At 39.9% G+C, this 18,520-nt stretch overlaps 2 protein-coding genes across 3 annotated transcripts in view; both read left to right on the forward strand.

Moving 5' to 3' along the window:
- Window positions 1–8,012: 8,012 nt before the first annotated feature.
- On the forward strand, window positions 8,013–9,617 carry mid1ip1a (MID1 interacting protein 1a). The gene has a single exon (XM_041057923.1). The coding sequence runs from the start codon at window positions 8,278–8,280 to the stop codon at window positions 8,767–8,769; it is 492 nt and encodes a 163-aa protein (XP_040913857.1). The 5' UTR covers window positions 8,013–8,277; the 3' UTR covers window positions 8,770–9,617.
- A 2,656-nt stretch (window positions 9,618–12,273) lies between these two features.
- Window positions 12,274–18,520, forward strand: part of si:dkey-100n23.5 (cyclic AMP receptor-like protein A) — a 45,647-nt gene continuing 39,400 nt past the window's right edge. Inside the window, exons 1-5 of one of the 2 annotated variants that reach the window (XM_041057947.1) lie at window positions 12,274–12,426; window positions 15,817–15,869; window positions 16,845–16,899; window positions 17,980–18,036; window positions 18,135–18,195. In XM_041057947.1, the coding sequence (XP_040913881.1) occupies window positions 12,352–12,426; window positions 15,817–15,869; window positions 16,845–16,899; window positions 17,980–18,036; window positions 18,135–18,195 (301 nt within the window). In that variant the 5' untranslated portion in view covers window positions 12,274–12,351. Of the gene's footprint in view, window positions 12,427–15,513; window positions 15,594–15,816; window positions 15,870–16,844; window positions 16,900–17,979; window positions 18,037–18,134; window positions 18,196–18,520 lie in introns of those variants that run through there. The other variant, XM_041057948.1, reaches the window with a different exon arrangement.

The raw sequence follows: 18,520 nt of genomic DNA on the forward strand, positions 1-18,520 counted from the left end.
TAATATGCTAATATATAAATGTCGTGTCACAGTTTTGATTCCGCACTTTGTGCTGTTAATCTGTATTTGTTTGATAGTTTATAGGAAACTCGCACTGGAAAAAAAAATTGTGGCCAATGTTCTGTTGAGAGTAACGTGTAACATGTAGCTGTTTCAATTTAGCTATATATTTATTTATTGATTTGGCTGGGATTAAGTTTACAGTTTCAAGTGATTTTCTATCTCTCTTTCAGTGTGTGTGTGTGTGTGTGTGTGTGTGTGTGTGTGTGTGTGTGTGTGTGAGAGTGTGAGTGTGTGTGATTTTGTGTCTTCATTTGACCTTATCCCGTTAACCTTGAGTGTGTAGTTTCCTTGTCTGAGAAGGTTTGCCTGTGTGAGAGGGAGTGTCTTGATTTTGTGGCTCCTGTTCAGTTTGTTTATTTAGTTGTGGCTTTTAAAAAAAACCTTATTGCTTTTAAAGCTGTAAATTTATTTAGTGAATGTATGTTTTCCAGCACTCTGAAACTTATTTTCCTCCCTCAAGCTGATATTGTCCTGTAAATACTAAATTGTAATATCATCCAGCGTACACATGGGGTCACCAGACACTCAAAAGAATTGCACCGTGCTGTCGACTATTGACTAAGTCACCATCAGTGGTCTTATTATCAATAAATATACAGATAACGGCTGTGTTTTGCGCTTCTTTATTTTGCTATGACAAAGACAGTTCTGTACATATGAATGAAAATAGGTTTCTTATCACACGTATTTACCATACCTTTGTGCAAGTGTTGTTTGTGTTGTCCGTGGTGGTTCAAGAGGTTTCTACAAGACCATTTATGACAATAAAAAGCCTGGTAAGGCTTCACTACATTGGGGCTGATGTAGTAACTGGGTTATAATTTGAACATTGTATTTTATTGGTTTAGCTATCATTTGGAGGCCTCAAAAAAGGGATCATTTAGGCAGTTTCCACATTTAAATCGGGACAAATCATATTTTTAGCTTCAGGATTAGTGTGGGAAGAGGTCAGGTTAAAGGTGAAGGCGTGTTGAAGGTTGGCTAAGTTGAATGGATAAAGGTATGGGTATACGTGATCTGGCTGTAGGAATCAAGCAGCACAGGATGAAGAGAGGAACACTCATACCAGACACACAGTTGAGCTCTTTATTCAGTGTGGGACAACCAAGATTTGCTTCTTTTTGTTACTTGGCTGCAAATGACAAAAAGAAGCAATTTAAGAAGAAGGACTCTGGGTCCAATCAAAGACCACACCAAAGAAAAAGACAGCTACATCTACTACAAAACACAGAGGAAACTTCAGTGCTGTTGAACACTGAACAGACAATAATGAGGAGCAGAACTGACAGAGCAACTATAACCCGACCTTTGACAATGCTGAGACTGGTCAACATAAACAAACCTGGCAACCCAGGGAAAGCAGACTGCCACTTCTTACAAGTGGTAAAACAGCAACATTTTCCATTTTCTGCCACACACTGTAACTGTATAAAGATTTTTGTTTGTTTTCTTTTTTTTGTTTGTTTTTTGCAAAAAAATAAATCAAATGACAAACACTGCAAAACCGACATTGCCATAAAAGCAGAAACACGAGTCAGCCTGAAGGAAAACACATGAAACTGTGAGGTACTTCAGTCTGCCTGCTCTTTTTCATTTTTTATTTTATCTCATTCCTGCTGTTTACATACCATTACCGTTAAATGTAATCTCATCCATATCTTATACACTCTTACTAAAACTCCTATTGAGTGTATATTCATCTATGTAGGCTATTTATATTTTCAGTGCTTTTCGAAAAAGGGTTTTTCTCTCACTTTATTGGCATTTTCTGTGTCTGACATCCAGTTGAGTTCACGAAGCAAGTTTTACTTGATCACAGACACTGAACACCATCCTACTCCACATGATGGCGCTTGGGTATCAGCGGAAAACGGAGCTGTGGCGAGAGGGGGGGGGGGGCATGAGGGGAAGCCGCATGTGTGGGAGAAAGAGAAGCACACACACACGCATCCACACCGTCCTTCTCCGTCCGCCGCTCCTCCTGCGCAAGCTGCTGCCGTGGACTGCATGCGAAACAAGGCCGGAAGAAGCGGTGTGAAGCGACGCTGTTACTCGGGGAGACCGCTCCCTCCAATCTCGTTACGCAAATTACCGGCAGAGCGGCGCGGCAGTAGGTCCGTTAATGGAGCGTGCGTGCCGCTGGCTCCCGCGCCCTGCCTCCTCCTCTCCTCCTCTCCTCCGCCTCCCGAATAGCTGCACTTAATGGGTTACGGGCTGGAAAGGAGATGCCACCGCGGAAGCGCTATTACTCACACAGACACACACAGACACACACGCACACAGACTCGGACTGAAGAGCGCACAGGCACGTTCAAGAGCAGCCAAATGATGACAAAAAAAAAAAAAAAAAAAAAAAAAGTTCCAGTCTGCCTACATATTTTAAATATAAAGTGATGAGTAAATTTCAGACACATTTATGAAAATTGGTTTTAAAAATTTGCACTACTGAAATATAACGATGACTGGTCTTCCATCCTCCATCTTGTGGCCCTGGTCTTGAAGAGAAACTTAACTATTTTAGTTCATATGGAGCTCGTTTGTTTGAAGCTTGTTCTTTATAATTTTAGTTTTCTGTGTCCAGTAATTAACACAGAAAAGCTTGATCACAGTGACTCAGTCATGCTGTAAGGCTGTAACCAACTAACATTTTCGTTATCTTACATCTGAGAATAATTTCTTTAATAATGTCTTGCTTTGTCTGCCCTGGGTTTCAGGGTACCTGGGGGAAATAATGAAACTGCCACGTATAGTGGGGGTGGGGGGGTCAACCGATCTGTGCAACGAGGGCCCCTAGGAGGTTAATCCGCCCATGTCTTTTTGTAACAAAAGGCCACAAAGGAAAACTAAACTTAATTCCACTGTGTCTCATGTCATCATAAACCAAGCAGCTGATTTCTCTGGAACAGTAACACTGACCCACTTCAACCGTGGTGGCTCATCACAAGCAGGACTTTAGTCAAAAGTTTAGAAAGACTGAGGACATGTGGTAAAATTTAATTGTATTTACTTAACCTTAAACATAATCATAGCAAGGAAACTTAGCTTGTTCTTTCTATGCCTCAGCAACTTAAAAGCGTACTCCACCGATCTGGCACTGCACTCCTATAACACGATTATGTCAACATTGATTTACAAAAAAATAAGCATAGATGCAGCAGAACCAGAGATATTGTCTTGTTTTTATTCTAAACGTTTTCCTTTCTTGTCAACACTTACCTGTCAAAAGCACCTGCATTACCCACAGGAGAGTGGAGAGTGGGTAATGCATGCTGGGAAGTCTGCTAATAATATGTTGATCATGTTTCTTTAGATACTTGAGTGAACTCTCGTCATTTTAAGACAAAGGATTTTAAGTCATGTTCTAATCATGGCTTCCATGATTAGAACATGACTTAAAGAAGTTGTGAAGTGGTCTAAAAATGTATATATATATTTTTAAAAGTTGAATTAACTTGAAATTAATTAAACTTATATTTACACTGATTACACAAAATTCATGTTTGATGCTGTACAGCATATGGATTTAAGTACTTTTAGCTGTTGCAAACACAACACTGAAGTAAGTCCTTGTGAGTCCTTTAATTATTCATTTATTTTGTTGGCTTTACAGTAAACAAATTTAAATATACTAAATACAAAAGATAGTGATCACCCAAATCATCATGTAATTTTTCCACCTGTAAACTCCTCTGAGATTGCTAAATCTCCCAAATTCCCCAAAATAAATACAGAGACATGGCCTCAACAACATCTCATGTCATCTATTTTTTATTTATAACATAATGTTGTTTGTTTAAAGGGAATGTTCTGGTGGGTTTGAAGACACAGATTTGTACCATGTTAGCGCCACATGCAGGTGTGCTACACTGAGAGCTGCTTGTCAGAAAAATAATTTGTTTTAGTGAACACCACCAGCTTCAGATCATGACATTAAATGGCTCACGTGGATCAGTGTGAAATAAATGTGTTTTTAAATGGCAGTTTAATCAGATTAAAAATCATTAAATCTATAATGGGAATTGCTGGTTTAATATGATCTTATTGGTTTTCAAAAACTTGCCGAGGGAGCACTCAAGCTTTCTCTCTCGCACAGAACCTCCCTCCCTTCAATCCACAGTGACACCTCATTTATTACCTTATATAGTAATATAACAGGACCGTCCCACTCCACCCGTTTGTTTGTGATATGAGCTGTTGTCGCTGTTATTCACGCTGCTGCTGTTGTTCTAATTGCTGTTGCTGCTTTGCCTCCAGCTTCCCTGCTGAACTCAGACACCCCTGCCTCACACTTTTCAGAAACATGCAGTTGTGATGACAAGTACTAGAGTTCCCACTCAAGTTGCTTGTTCCTATAGCGCAGCAGCCCACCCCCATGCCTCCCGCCCTCCACCACCTCCTCTTCCACTTCCTCCCCTCTCTCACTCTTTGAAGCCTTGTGGGATGATGATGACACCCGTCGTAATCGGTGGATGCTCAGCTTCTGACATGACACACAATCGAGAAACCCTTCCGAACTGATCCAGGTTTCACTGTTGCATTCAGGCACAGTGCGTCCTCTGACAAGTGGAAAGGCCTTTCACAGGAGAATAGAGGAAGTCAGCGAGGTGGGGTGTTGATTGACAGCCCTGTTGAGAGAGCAAAGCCAGCTCCAGTTCTTATCTGATCTCTTCTCAGCTGTGGTGCACATTTGCTCTGCTGACCTGTTTTTTTTTTTTTCTAAACGGATCTGGAATCAGCTAATCTTGAGGGGGCGGGGGTGGGGTGGGGCGGGGTGGGTTGAGTTGGGGGATTTGAGATTAGTCCATTTGTGTTTGTGTAGCTTTGTTTCCAAGGCAGATCTGGGATTCAAGGGATGTGAGTGCGGTGGGACAGGGACCAGGCTTCAGGCAGTAATGAAAAGTGGCTTAGCACAAGAACTGCTCAAGAACTGTGCTGAAGTATCATTTTGAAGTACTTGTACTCTTTCTGGAGTATTTCAGCTTTGTGCCACCTTATACTCTGTTACATTTCAAGTAAAATAAGTCAGTAGTTATTTTGCAGGATAAGATTTTACACACAAAACCTGCGAACATACGATATATGATAGATTGTTAGAGTAAGCTCATCAGCAGAAGGCTTTTATAAGGTTATTTAAAAAAAGCTTCACCATGAGTAGTAACATTAAATAGAAACATATAATAATATAACACTGACAGGAACTATTCTACTGTATTTTAAGAATTTACTTTAGATACTTTAAGTGCATTGCACTTCATGTAATTCTGAATTACTTGTGCTTTACTTGAGTATTTCATGTCATGCTACTTTGCACTTTTATTCCACTACATTTCAGAGGGAGACTTTAACTCCCGTTACATTTATTTGACAGCTATAGTTACTAGTTAGTTTGTAACTTGTAATGCTAAAAATCTAAACTAATACAATACAATGCATTGTTGTACATTAAATGGTCAAAATTAGCTCCACCACCACAACTTACAGCATTAAAACGCTGCTTGCATGTTAATTAATTAGTAAGAGAAATCCAAAACGGACAGGGCCCCTCACAGAGTACTTTACTTTTGATACTTTTAGTATGTTTTACTAATAATCAAGGTGTAATCAAAGCATTTTTTTACATTTTGGTATGACAACATTTGATCAAGTAAATATTGTGAATATTCCTGCGACCAGTGGCTTCAGGACAAGGAGTTGTGTTAGAAAAAAGAAAGAAACAAGGGATAGACCAAGGGGAGACGGAAGTAAGATAGGACAGAGAGAGACAGAGTGGAGACAAACTCATCTAGCAGGTTTTGCCATTCATGTTCACATTCTCCCCATTCTTGCTGAGCAACAATTTTTTTTCACAGTGATTCACTTGTTGGTATCTGGAACAAACTGTGCCAATAGTTTTCCTGGGCATGGAGTATCACTCAAGCCACCTTTTCAGGACCGCCTCCTCTTCTCTCCTTCATTCATATCATTCTGATGAGTCCATCCCTTCAAGTAATGTGGGCCTGTTTTAAAATGAACTTATATTAATTGGTCAGGCAAGTTTTTTTGCAACGCCAGACCCGTGGCAGATTCCTTTTTGTTGACGGCCACACGGTGGAAAACATGTTTCTACAGTTTCAGTCTGGCCAGAAGTGTTTACCAAAGCTCAGATTTCAAACTGAGCACATCCACCAGAACACATACTGTGAGGAGCACTAATGGTAGGCTATTTCTGATGCTGAGGCTGTGTGGGAGTCCCCCTGTTTACCAGCAGCTATAGTTAGAAGAGTGGAGAGAAATAAGCTATCCGCCATCACTGCTGGAAACTGACTGGTGCAACAGTTCGGTTTTAAGTGTAATCTGAAAAGCTTGTCAGTACTGTAACTGGCTTAGACTAAAGTTACCCTGTTAGGAAATAATCAGGCTGGAAATAGTCCTGCAGGGACTGCTAGTGTGTGTGTGTGTGTATTTTGATGATGCTCATTGATGTGGCACCAGATATTTCACTATTTCACTTATAATTTTATTGCTATGATGTCTTCCTTTTTTATCTAACTCTTGGTTGTGCTGAACATCAGTGGATCTCCAGGTGCGTTTTCATGTGGCCTCCCTAAAAATGAACTGAACACTTGCACAAATGATAGAGGGAACAACATGAAACACATTTTAGGGGTGACCAAGGGAAGTAACTAGTGCTACATCTATTGAATTACTATGCATAAATGCAGTTTTGAGGTAGTTATGCTTAATTTTGCTTCCACTTTATGTAACATTATACCTCTCCTCTGTTACATCTTAGAGGTAAATATTCTGCTTTTTAATCCACTGATGACAGATGTTGTTACTTTTCAGTTTTGGATTTTATACCACACAGATGCAGACATGCCGTAGATGTTGTGCATCCAAAACAGCCCAACATGGAAAAAACTACAATGTGGAAAATCAGGATGATATTACAGATAGTTTGTTGACATATATGAAGAATAAGGATCTGGGAGGAGGCTGAGGAACTTCGTGGGGCCGCTCATAAAACCCGAGCCACAAAAAGGTTCAGATCGCTTATATTTCCCAAAAACAGAGATTGGAGGAAAGAGGAAAGAAAAGGATCCATTTGTGTAGCAGACCTGCACCAAAACACCCACTATAACTCTATATGAACTAATTAAAACTAGCTTTTCAGGTCATGAAGTATTTTTTACATTAGTTTATTAGGCTACTTTAAATAAAAGGTCTAAATACTTCTTCCAACGCTGGGGGTGACACACTGAAAGGTAATCTATGAATTAAATGACTTATTATTCAAAGTTTAAGAGCTGGACCACGTGTTGTGTCTGTTTTCAATAAATGAGCGACACAAGAGTGTCCTCGTTATTGGTCCAACGTCGACTTGTCCCGCCTCGAAAACTCACACGGCCATGTGATTGGCTTTACTGGAAGCTGGATCAGTGGGCTGATGGCTTGTTCAATGAATATTCATAACACCGGTCAGCTCGGTTAGGCCTCACCCTTCGTGTCTCTGTCTGGCTCACTGGAACAGAATGTGGGGATGTGATGATGTAATGTTCAGCGCTTCTTTCACCGGAAGCCAAATCATAGTACAGGCTTACAGGACAGCACATACCACGTTACCACTTGAGGTTTGAGATGAGACAGTGTTTAAAGACAGCTGACAGCTGTTGTGCGTAATTACGCGCGGTAAAAGCACTGGTCGAAATTCAACTTAAAACTGAGAGGTGAGCTGGAGATTTTTATTTTTCTGTTAAGATATGCAGGGATATCTGCATTCTGTGGAGATGGGTATCTCCTAACTGTCAAAGTGATGCCACTCCTCTTCTAGAAAATGTGCCAAACCTCTCTGCTGTGCTGTGTGCTATTTCAGGTCATTTGGGTCCGGTTACAACTGCAGTGGGAGAACAGGACAAACAGGTCGTGGGACCGCCTTTAGAGAACGAAACCCCATGCATAAATAAGGCGCACCCGTCTCCACGCACATAAGAACGAACGAGAAGAGCACAAACACTCAACGAAAGGGAAACTCAAGAACCGTGCTCATCTACCAGCGCAACTCGCCTGACTCACAGGACAGCCAATCCCCGCAGCGGCTTTACAGACAAGCAGCCGCTTCCTTAAGCCGATCAGTCCTGAATCAAAGCAGGGCATTCAGAAGAGAACAAACGAGACAAGAAACACGGATCTTCGCTTTCACTTCTGTTCCTGAAGGACAAAAAAACTTTCGCCAAGATGATGATGCAGCTGTCAGAAACCCCCAACCAGAAAAACTCTCTCTTCAATGCCATGAACCGCTTTATCGGCGCCGTGAACAACATGGACCAGACCATCATGGTGCCCAGCCTGCTGCGGGATGTCCCATTTGATGAGGACAGGGAGATGAGCTCCCTGAAATCGGACGAGGACGAGGGGGACATGTATAGCTACTACCAGCAGCTCAAGTCCATCCGCAGGGACATCGAGTGGGGGGTCCGGTGCGCCGCAGCCGATGAGAGGCGCAAGGAGAGCATGAAGATCACCCGCGTGAACTCGTCCGCGTCCACCTCCTCCTCCGCATCCTCATCGTTCTCCGAGGAGGACGAAGAGGAGGACGAAGATCTGGAGAAGCAGTTCCAGTACCATCTGACCGGGCTGCAAGGGGTGTTGTCCAAGCTCACGCAGCAGGCCAACTCTCTGACCAAACGCTACAAACAGGAGATTGGCATCGGAGGATGGGGGCACTAAGGTCGGAGCCCACAGAAACTGAAAGCTTAGATTTTTTTCTTGGACTGGCTGAACTGACTTGTCAACAGGCCTTATTGCTGCTGCTGTGACTACTGATGAAATTTATGGACAAACATTTGAATGGTAGGGGCAAAAGGCGGCTCGTTTATTTCCATAGGCCTACGTGGTGTTGGTCTACTCTGTGGTATTGACTGTCGATGTGTTGATCTTGTAGAAAGCATTTGTGTACTTAACACCAAACCCATATGTTTTGCACTCCAGAGTGTTGTACACACCATGCATTCATTTCCTGTGATACACAGATGAAACGTATTTAAATCTTTATTTAATGTATAATTTATTACCTCATTTACTACCGTTTGAGAGTCAACTGTTATTTCAAAGTTGGAGAAGAAGAAGTGGACTCCATGAACAACAGGACCGGTCATTTGAACTGCCCTTCTGAGGGGGATACTGACACAAGATTCAGCGTCCTGTCTGGGATGCTGATGATGTTAGTGCGTTCAGATGCATTTGTCTGTGTGTGACCAGTGCTCCTTCAAATCTGATGTGTCTGTGTCTTTAAATTGTGCTTTGCAGGGAAGGAGGCAGATGCTTATTTCAGCTGCCTATGATCTCCTAATGTCCTACATGGTCAATGAACTGGAATCAACTGATAATTCTTCTGCATAGAGAATAATGATGGTTTCCATGAGATGCATTGTTGTTATTGTCTTTTGTCTGCTACTACTGAGGTATTACTGGAGATGTCCGTCTGCCCAAATTAGCCAGTGCTTTTGTATGCACCTTCTGCACCATTTTTGTACTGATAATATTTGTTTCTAAAATAAAACTTTTATATGAATGTACTGAGTTTGTTGTGTAGGATTTTTTTCATGAATCTGTTTGTTCTAAAAATTAGAAAAAACAGCACAAAAACTGAATCAGTCCTATACAGTAGACACAAAATGTGTTTAAATGCATACCCCAAGGGAATACATGACATTTAAGGGACCTCTGACCAAAAAACATTTTTTAGTAATGTTAGACAAAAAGCATGCTTGATAAATCTTCATATTTATCCATTTAAAGTCTTCAAATTCGTCATTCTGTCTCTAAAAACACTGTCATACTGTTTCTTCAGGACCAGAGAAGTTTAATAATTGAGTAAACAGTCATTTCATACCACATCTATTGCTGAAAGAAATCTAGGATGTCAGCAGCTATTCAGAGATTTGGAAAGGACCAGGCTGTACAGAGTAAACTGACAAAATGTCAAACAAAACATGAAGACATAAGGATAGAAACAAAGCTGTTTGCACCTCTTCTTGGGAGTGTTTTCGTATCCATCCCCTCAGCTCTGAAAACAGGTGATGTAATGATTGCCTTGAAGAGACATCATGTTAACACTTGCAAAGAGTTAGTCAGAACTGTTGCTAACGTGATGCTGTTGTAGAGTTTTTATTTTTAGTTAAAGTTTGTTTCGAGCTCTAGGCATTTACTTTCAGAATGGGATTCTTTGATTATTTTTTTTTCCCTTGTATGATTTTGCCTTATGTGTTTGTGAAGTATAACAGTGGCCTGTTGTAGCAGAGAGACAGTTTATTACACTGCAGTATTGTCTGTTTTTTCCAAAACAAAGTCAAGAGGAAAAGTAGGACTCCAGAGAGAAAAAACAAAACAGCAAAAGAATCACAGTTGATCTTGTGGGTTAATTTATTTGCTGTAAAAAAGAAATTATCAAAAACACAATTGTTTATATGGGTATGAAGCAGTTAAATGTATTGAAAGGGAGAGGCAGATTTAAAATTACCTGCAGGCTGAAGAATGTAGCCTGTCAGTTAAGCTTCAAGTGCCAACACCTTGAACCACTTGAACTCACAAACTAAAAGAGTCAGGGGGAAAATGAAGTACTACTTAATAGTATAACATAGTATGGGACCGTTTTGAATGCACCCAAGACCATTCTTTGATTTAATTTCTCTCAACTGAATTGTGTGAAGTGAAGATTTCCCAGACTACAGTGTGGATCAGGTTTATTGCAGAATACAACACTAAAAACCTGAATGTTCTGTTTAATCTGAATCAGCTCCACACAGTAAATATATATGCTGTTGCATGGATACACATGCATGACAATTACGTATGCGCTGGAATCAGTTAAGTTTGCTTTTTATTTTTAGGTTTATACATATTTTAAAGGGAGCGCAAAGGGAGGTAATTTTTCTTGTCTGCACACGTGCTTGCGTGTGTTGTTTTATGTAATACCTTGCCTGGTGAAACGAAGAAATAACAGATTTCATTGTTGCCTGAGTAACTGACAGTGACAGCCTCAAAGGCCACCAAAGAGAAATGGGTGCAGCTGGAGTTTCAGTGTCACAATAGGTCAACAGAGAGTCCAACACACCTTCTTCCTAGTTTTAGTTGCGCTCTCTCTCTTACACACACACACACTTGTTTGTACTTATATCTTTGTGAGGGCACTCGTTGACATAATGCATTCCGTAACCCTAACCCCGACCAAAACTGAATTCTAATCTGAACCCTAAAACCAAGTCTTAACCGTCAACCAGTCATTTTAAGGTGTGTCAGAAAGTGCGAATTGGCCAAAATGTCCTCACTCTGTAAAGCCTATGCTAAAATTGGTCCTCACAAACATAGATGAGATGTACACAGAAACACATACATTACACAGACACATATGTGGATGAAATTAAAAATGAGGGAAGCTGTTCTAATCAATTATCTTTAAAGTGACAGAGCTTGAAAACAATTTCTTTTCTCTGAATCAGACTGTTTGCAGGCAATGTGGCCACACTGCTGTCCACATTTAGGACAAAGGTAACATGCCTTGCTGCATTTGACTGTAAATGAGGTTGCTGGTTTCTAAAAACATCCACTGAGATAATCTTATCATTAACCTTGAGGTGAATGTCTGAGGCTAACTGCTTTGCTTGTACTGTCCCATCTGTCTTACTAACCCAAACATTGCTGTGGCTGCGATGTGTCATGAGACATTGTGTTAGTGTTTTCAATTAGAAGATGTTCATCAAGTTGTAAACATGGGTGTTTTGAGCAGCGTATTACAGGAAGGTTACCTGATCCCCTGCTTGGATAAAAGTATTAATACCTCTCTGTAAAAATACACTATTACAAGTACAAGTTCAATACTGTACAAGTACAGTATTGAAAAACTTAAAAGCAGGTATTATGAGAAAAAAAAGTACTTAAAATTTTGAAAGTAAAAACATTCATTGTGTGGCAGTATAAGTTATAGCAGTGTATTTTATAAAAATATTTAATTGATTTTATATTTGATGCTTTAGCTGAAAAATATTGTAGTGCATATATTGAAATAGAGGTTTACAGTAGCAGAACTTGTCATACTCAAGTACAAAATATATAAACGAATAAACAGTAACTGAGTTTTAATATGCTACTCAGGTCTTCACAGACCTTTGGCTCTATGACACATTGACTCAAACGGGCTGTGGTACTTTTTGTCCCTTTGTGCGCACCGTAGAAACAGGAAGTGCAAAAAGAGCTACAGCAAAACAAAAACACATTCAAGCGAAATTATTCCCAGAATCACTGTGAGACAGAATGGACAGTCAAAATTCAAAGTCAATGAGCAACGACTCACGCTGCGTATTTTTTAATTCAGAAGACTATCGATGCGTAAGTAGCTAACGTCACTGTGTGCTCGGTTTTAGCTGTATAGCTAATTAGCTGGTTAGCTTAAATGTTTGTTTCAGTGTTAGCTTACTTCAGGGCTTTGGCGCTGGAAGTTACTGACTGTCTGACTTTTATTCTTTGGTCGATTGATTAGGCGATGATTGGAGGCCTGACACCTGTGTGGTTCACGGGAGTAAACTGTAACGGCTCAGCTGGACAGTCAGTAATCTAACATGCTAACTAGCTATATTAATCGGCCTGTTGCTCGTGAGACAACGTTATGTTTTTTTCATAACGCTGCTGTTAGCTTACAGTGAACTAAAACTTTAATGTTGAGCGAGAAATTTTCCGTCTTTTCATCCACGTATTGTTCTAGAACAGGGTTAAACTTTCTGGTTAAAGCCTAAACACTATTTGAAACCCACTCTGAGTTTTGTGAAACCTTTTAAATTTACTTACCGCCTATCTTTATTTACATATTTTATTTTATTTATAAAACAAAAAAAAAAAAGTCAATTTCACTGCTTTTCCTCCATCTAGACAACATCAGACTAGATCTAGATCAAAATCCGTTGTCCTTGTCAGATCTGGACTAGATTAACAAAGAAAGTATAAATACTGTCTAAAACCCATATAACCACAGAACTCTCTTTGATGGAAATTATTGATGCTGTTAAAGCTAGTTTTTAAGAACTTTTAGTGAAGTTTCATTCATGCACCAACACTGCTTGTAGTCTGAACACGTTCGCATGTAATATTCGTTGTTTAACTTTGTGTGGAAACAGTGTAAACATTGTGCAGCACAATACAGAACGAATGAAAGAATGACACCTGTAAAAAACGAGCAGGAGCACAGAAACTGAGGTATGTGTCTGAACCTATTTCCCCAGTGCATGCTGGGAGAGTTTGCAATGCACGTAGTCCATATACCTACAATCATTGCACTGTAGCACTGGGCACATGCTGAGGTACGAAAGCCAAATGTGATGGTGCACAGTGTTTTGTTTGATTGCATTGTACTGTAAGTTGTTCCTGTTATTTTGTTCACACAAAGTAGAGAATCGTACAATGTGGTGCAATCCAATGCAACACCACCAACCAGTGTTGACAGAAAGCTACAATCAGCACCTCCTTGTCAAAGACAGAAACTAATTTTCATAAATATAATTTTAATATAGATTTCATTTAATTAACATGTGGTTGAGTCCACACCTTGTGGATTTGTGTAAGAAAATATTGATAAACCTTTTAATATTTCCCTTATATACAGAATAACCTAGTTAAGAAATACCCTATTTGGATCAATTGCACCTTCTTGCTGAATCTAGTTGGCATATGCTGGGCAGTTTAGAGACTAGAGACAGAATTGTTGCTGTATCTGGTGCACTGAATGTGTTAATGAGTGTAGGTATATGTTTGCGTGCCAGCAGCTTTAGGCTCCAGGTTATCTTCTGTTCTCTTTGCCCAACTATAACAGGGGAAGAATGCTGCAGTAATGTTGTTTTGCCTTGAGCCAAAATTTCTCTTTTACTGACAAGCAGTCGTTGATAATTGCAAGCAATTGATCAGTGTTCTGCACACTGACTAACCTAGATACAGATGGACCACGCTGACCTAGTCAGCTATCCCAGTTTGAGTTTTGCATCACACTTCTAGTGAAAAACTGAAGGCAAAATAATAAGTTAGTCAATGCATCTAAATCCTGTGTGCTGCTGACATGCCTGCAACATCTTCTTTTCTTTGTCACTCGAGCAGCACCTGTCACAGATTTAAGTTGTTATTCATGTTCATAGATGTCGACTGTGGACTTTAGTGAGTGGGACGTAATGAATTATGTGTTGCGACAGGTTTGCAAAATGTCTATGGGTTTTACACTGTCTTTTTGCTTTAGAGCTGAACTTTCACATCATTTACAGAAAAAATACAAAACATTTCCTTGGTCCAACTTTTTAATTGTGAGGATTTGCTGGGTTTTTTTTGCCATATGTGATAATGAACTGAAAATCTTTGGGTTTTAGATTGACGGATGGGTCACATTGACTTTTTGGATATTATGATGGGCATTTTTCATGATTTTCTGATATTTTAAAGACCAAACAAGAAAATAATAAGTCAAGTAATTGAAAATATATGATTATTAGTTGCAGCCCTTAATATTTTACTTATTTGAAATGTACAGTTAAATCTTTATTAATATGATAAGGCTTATCGTAGGCTGGTCAGTGCTCGCTCTTTTAGATAAGAATCAAAGGGCATGATAATATTGTATATATTGCCCAAGATAACTATGATACAGATGTTTGTGTGACAGGTGATGTGAGAAGAAAACCCTGTTAGACATAATAAACTTTTCTAAGGCCAAGATCGTCCCGAGATTCACTGTTCATGAAAGTGTTTTATAACAAAGTGCAAAGAGTTTGAACCTTTTTACCACCCCTGCAGCACCATGTTGGGAGCAATCATTCAAACGTAATTAAAACTAATAAACTGGTAAAAGACCTCAGAGAAAAAAAAATGTCTGTAGAATATACGTCTTAGTAAATCAGATCTTTTCTGTCTGAGCAGTGCAGCCAGAACTCTTGCGCTACTGAGAAAACAAATTAGTATATAAAATATTTTCTGGATTTTTTTTTGCATTATATGACCCTGTTTTCTATATAGGTTAGCACATGACACAGCAGTGCTTTTACACAGGCAATTACAGCTTATCAGACTAATCAAGGGCAGTTCTTTGTTGTGACTGTTTCGAGGTTACAGGTGATGTGTATACTGATGTTGCACAGCTGATAGTGTGGACGTGCCGTGCTCTGTGTTGCTCTGTGCTGTCCCTCATTTTCTCTGAAACATACAGGACTGACTCATGTCTCATTCTTTTCATTCCTTCACTCTTCTGCTTTTTTTTCTGCTTCTTTTTTTTTGTTTCTCTCAGAGCAGCTCTCAGTTTCAGGTTGGATGTGTCTTTGCACAAAATATGCAGAGTGTCAGGTTCTTGCCCTGTTAAAACATCAGCCTATCTGTATTTCATTCCATGAGGAGGTGACATTCATAAACATGCTGGATGTCCTGGGTGTTTACATTTCTGATGCTGGGGTTACCTCAAGTGCATGCAAATTCTATTATTCTATTATACTATTTTATCGTACTTCCTTTGACTGCACACATGCTTGCAGGTTTGTACACAAACATACAAATGTTTAAACAAATGGCAGTCTTGTCAAACCAGTAATGTCTAAGCTCCTGATCATAATATGAAAGTACAACATTTGTATTGTGCTTCTCAGCAAATTTCCATAGTTCTTTGCTTGAAAACATTACATGGTGGAAGTAATGCACAAGTCAACCTTGACATGTTGTTTTTATCATTTATGGAAATGAATTGTTTCTGATTTACAGGTGGTGATTTTAACAGTAAAACGAGCCACAGGAACCTTCTCCTTAGCAGGATGGTAAATATTTCCTCCAGTTATTTCACTTTTCATTTCTGCGCTTTGTCTTGAACCAATAACTTTTATTTCACCCAAAAAGCATGATTTAGGGAAACATTGACATACTATTTATTTGACTAAGTCCTAAGAATAATTCTGTATTATATCTGAGTATAACTGTTAGAAAAGTGTGTAATCATTGGTCACGTTTAACTTCTGTAGAGACTTCTTGTAATAGTTGTGGCCGTGTGACATGTTGGGTGGTGGAAGAGTCAGCTATAATATTAACTTGTGCAAACTAATGGAACCTTTACAGTAACCCTGTAATGAATACTTCTATTGTAAAGCTTATAATTTTCCGCTGTTGTTGACACTGTGTTGATTCAACTCAGTGTTCATCTTAGAGTCTATAGTGTGCGGTGTTGTTGTATTGGCCACACCTTGTATGTGAAAAAGTTTTGTCCCTAATTAAGTAAAAGTATTTTTAAGTCTAATTGGTAGATGTAACTGCAGCATTAGTGCTTAAGATTTGCATTCAAGGTGGTGTTTTGAAACTAAATAATTTATGTCAAAGTCTCTCAAACCCTGGCCCAGGGCTGTAGACTATAGAAAGGCGTCCGGGCATCCAGTGGACATGGGTTGAACTGCGTCTGGCTTCACCATTTTTCCGTTCTGATTACCTTTTGGCAGCAATTCTGTCCTTCAGATGTTGCCAGTCAGGTCGTTGGCAGGTTTTCTGACAAATGCACAGGTTTCATTGGTTTCAGTCTAAACAGGCATTGCTTTCATGATCAGTGATCTTACTACAAGAAAGTCAGGAGTAAGTAGAGGAGTAAAGTTTACAAAAGAGCCTGCAGGGATTAGTGTTGGAGTTGTTATGCTGTGTTTACATGCGGTAAGATAGTACATGAGCAGTAAATGCCCTGGGCTGCTTAAGTTGTTGCCCCTGCAATTAGCAAGAAACGTCTCATTGCTGTCTTTCTTCTCTCTCCCCAGTCTTTTCATGCTGTTTGTGATCTGGCTCCTCCGCAGATATAACTCTTTGGCTCAGGTAAATTTTGTACACGACAACGTACCAAATGTTTTCACTCTTGTTGCCACTGGAAATGTGTTCATAATTGAACCTAATTAAAATGCACTGATTATTCAGTTGTGTAGTTAAGTGTGTCATGGTCGTTCTGCGAAAATGACTACTGTCCTGTGCTTTTCCCACTCTCCAAATGAAGGGATTTGCGTTACACTTTAGGTTTGAGTATGCAGTGAACAATATTAGATGTTCATTTCCCTCCACATAAATATTGTTTCTCTGATCCTAAAGAGTTTTTATTTTACTAAAATACATACATTTTTGTTTATGGTGTTGGTTTGAATGTGCAGCTTGTGGACTCTGAAGCCAATTTTTGTTTTTGAAACCAGCCCAGCAGGTCTGTCAGGTTTAGCAGCGCGACACGTTACGTTACACGTTATCAGAAGTAAATGACAGCTTAACATGGAGCTCGGATGGATCCTTTTACCTCTGGACCAGGTTGCATATAGTGGCCTCAGCTCCTCCTGCTCTTCCTCGTCCTCCTCTTACACCACATAAACCCCCCTCCTTACCTGCATCTCCTCTCAAAGGTTATCTGTCAGTCAATAGTCTTTAGTGCTCTGCCTCCATCTCCTCCTCCTCTTCATCCTCTTCCTCGCCCCCCTGCTCTGCCTCCGTGGCCTTGGCAGGGGCATTGCTGGACACAGATAGATAGAGGGCTCTGTGTGTGTGTGTGTGTGTGTGTATGTCTGTCTTGTATGTACCTACCACAGCCACAGTTTGTAATAACCTCTATAGGCATAGTCAGGTTATCAAAGCAGATATCCTCTTAACGTTCTGTAGCACTCAGATTATTGATTTATTTAATAAAAACAACCTATTGAGTACAGTTTGTATAGAAGGAATTAAGGAAACTCTCCTCTGTGATGTTTTCACAGAGTTGTCACCGGGGACGTTGTATGCCAAGCTGTCAGCCACATCAGTGATCATTTGATCTATAATTTGCCCTTCTCTCTAAATGAATATAAATACATTGGCATTTTTACAAGGGATGTTTTGTTAGAGAATCCCCTTTCATGTCTTTCTCTCATTTTCTCTGTACAGAAGATGATTCTCAGCCTGACTGTAGCTGCCTTTTTCGACAGCCTAGCATATGTCATGGTGAGTTTCTCTTGTCCGTTTCACTAAACTCAAACACGGTGCCTTGTTTGGAGGTTGGTGAAAATGTTTCCCTGTGCTGTTCTGCCTTCCCTCCCCAGGGTGAGTCCCATCCAGAGGGATCTCTTTGTGACTTCCAGGCCTGGTGGCTAACTTACTTTGGTAAGACAAAACTTAATTAATTACTCACTGGCACACTTTGCGCAGTAGAGATGAGTAAGCCAGCGAAGAGGGAGCAAAGATCCAACAAAGACATCTGTTGAAAAGCTCATATATCACAGTGGAAATTAATATTGCTTTGTCAGTGAGTTCTTTTGGCGTGAGAACAGAATCTGCCTCGACACTGATTGCTCCCGCTTAGAACACCATCTTTCACCCAGAGCTTTTGGAAAGGTGGGGCGATGTTTTCAGTGAAGATAAAGGCTAGAAACTGAGCTTTTGTGACTAAGTGACAAAATAATGTTTTTAAATAAGAAATGGCTTAGTT

This window comes from Toxotes jaculatrix, chromosome 15 (genome assembly GCF_017976425.1).
Source record: "Toxotes jaculatrix isolate fToxJac2 chromosome 15, fToxJac2.pri, whole genome shotgun sequence".
NCBI lineage: Eukaryota > Metazoa > Chordata > Actinopteri > Toxotidae > Toxotes > Toxotes jaculatrix.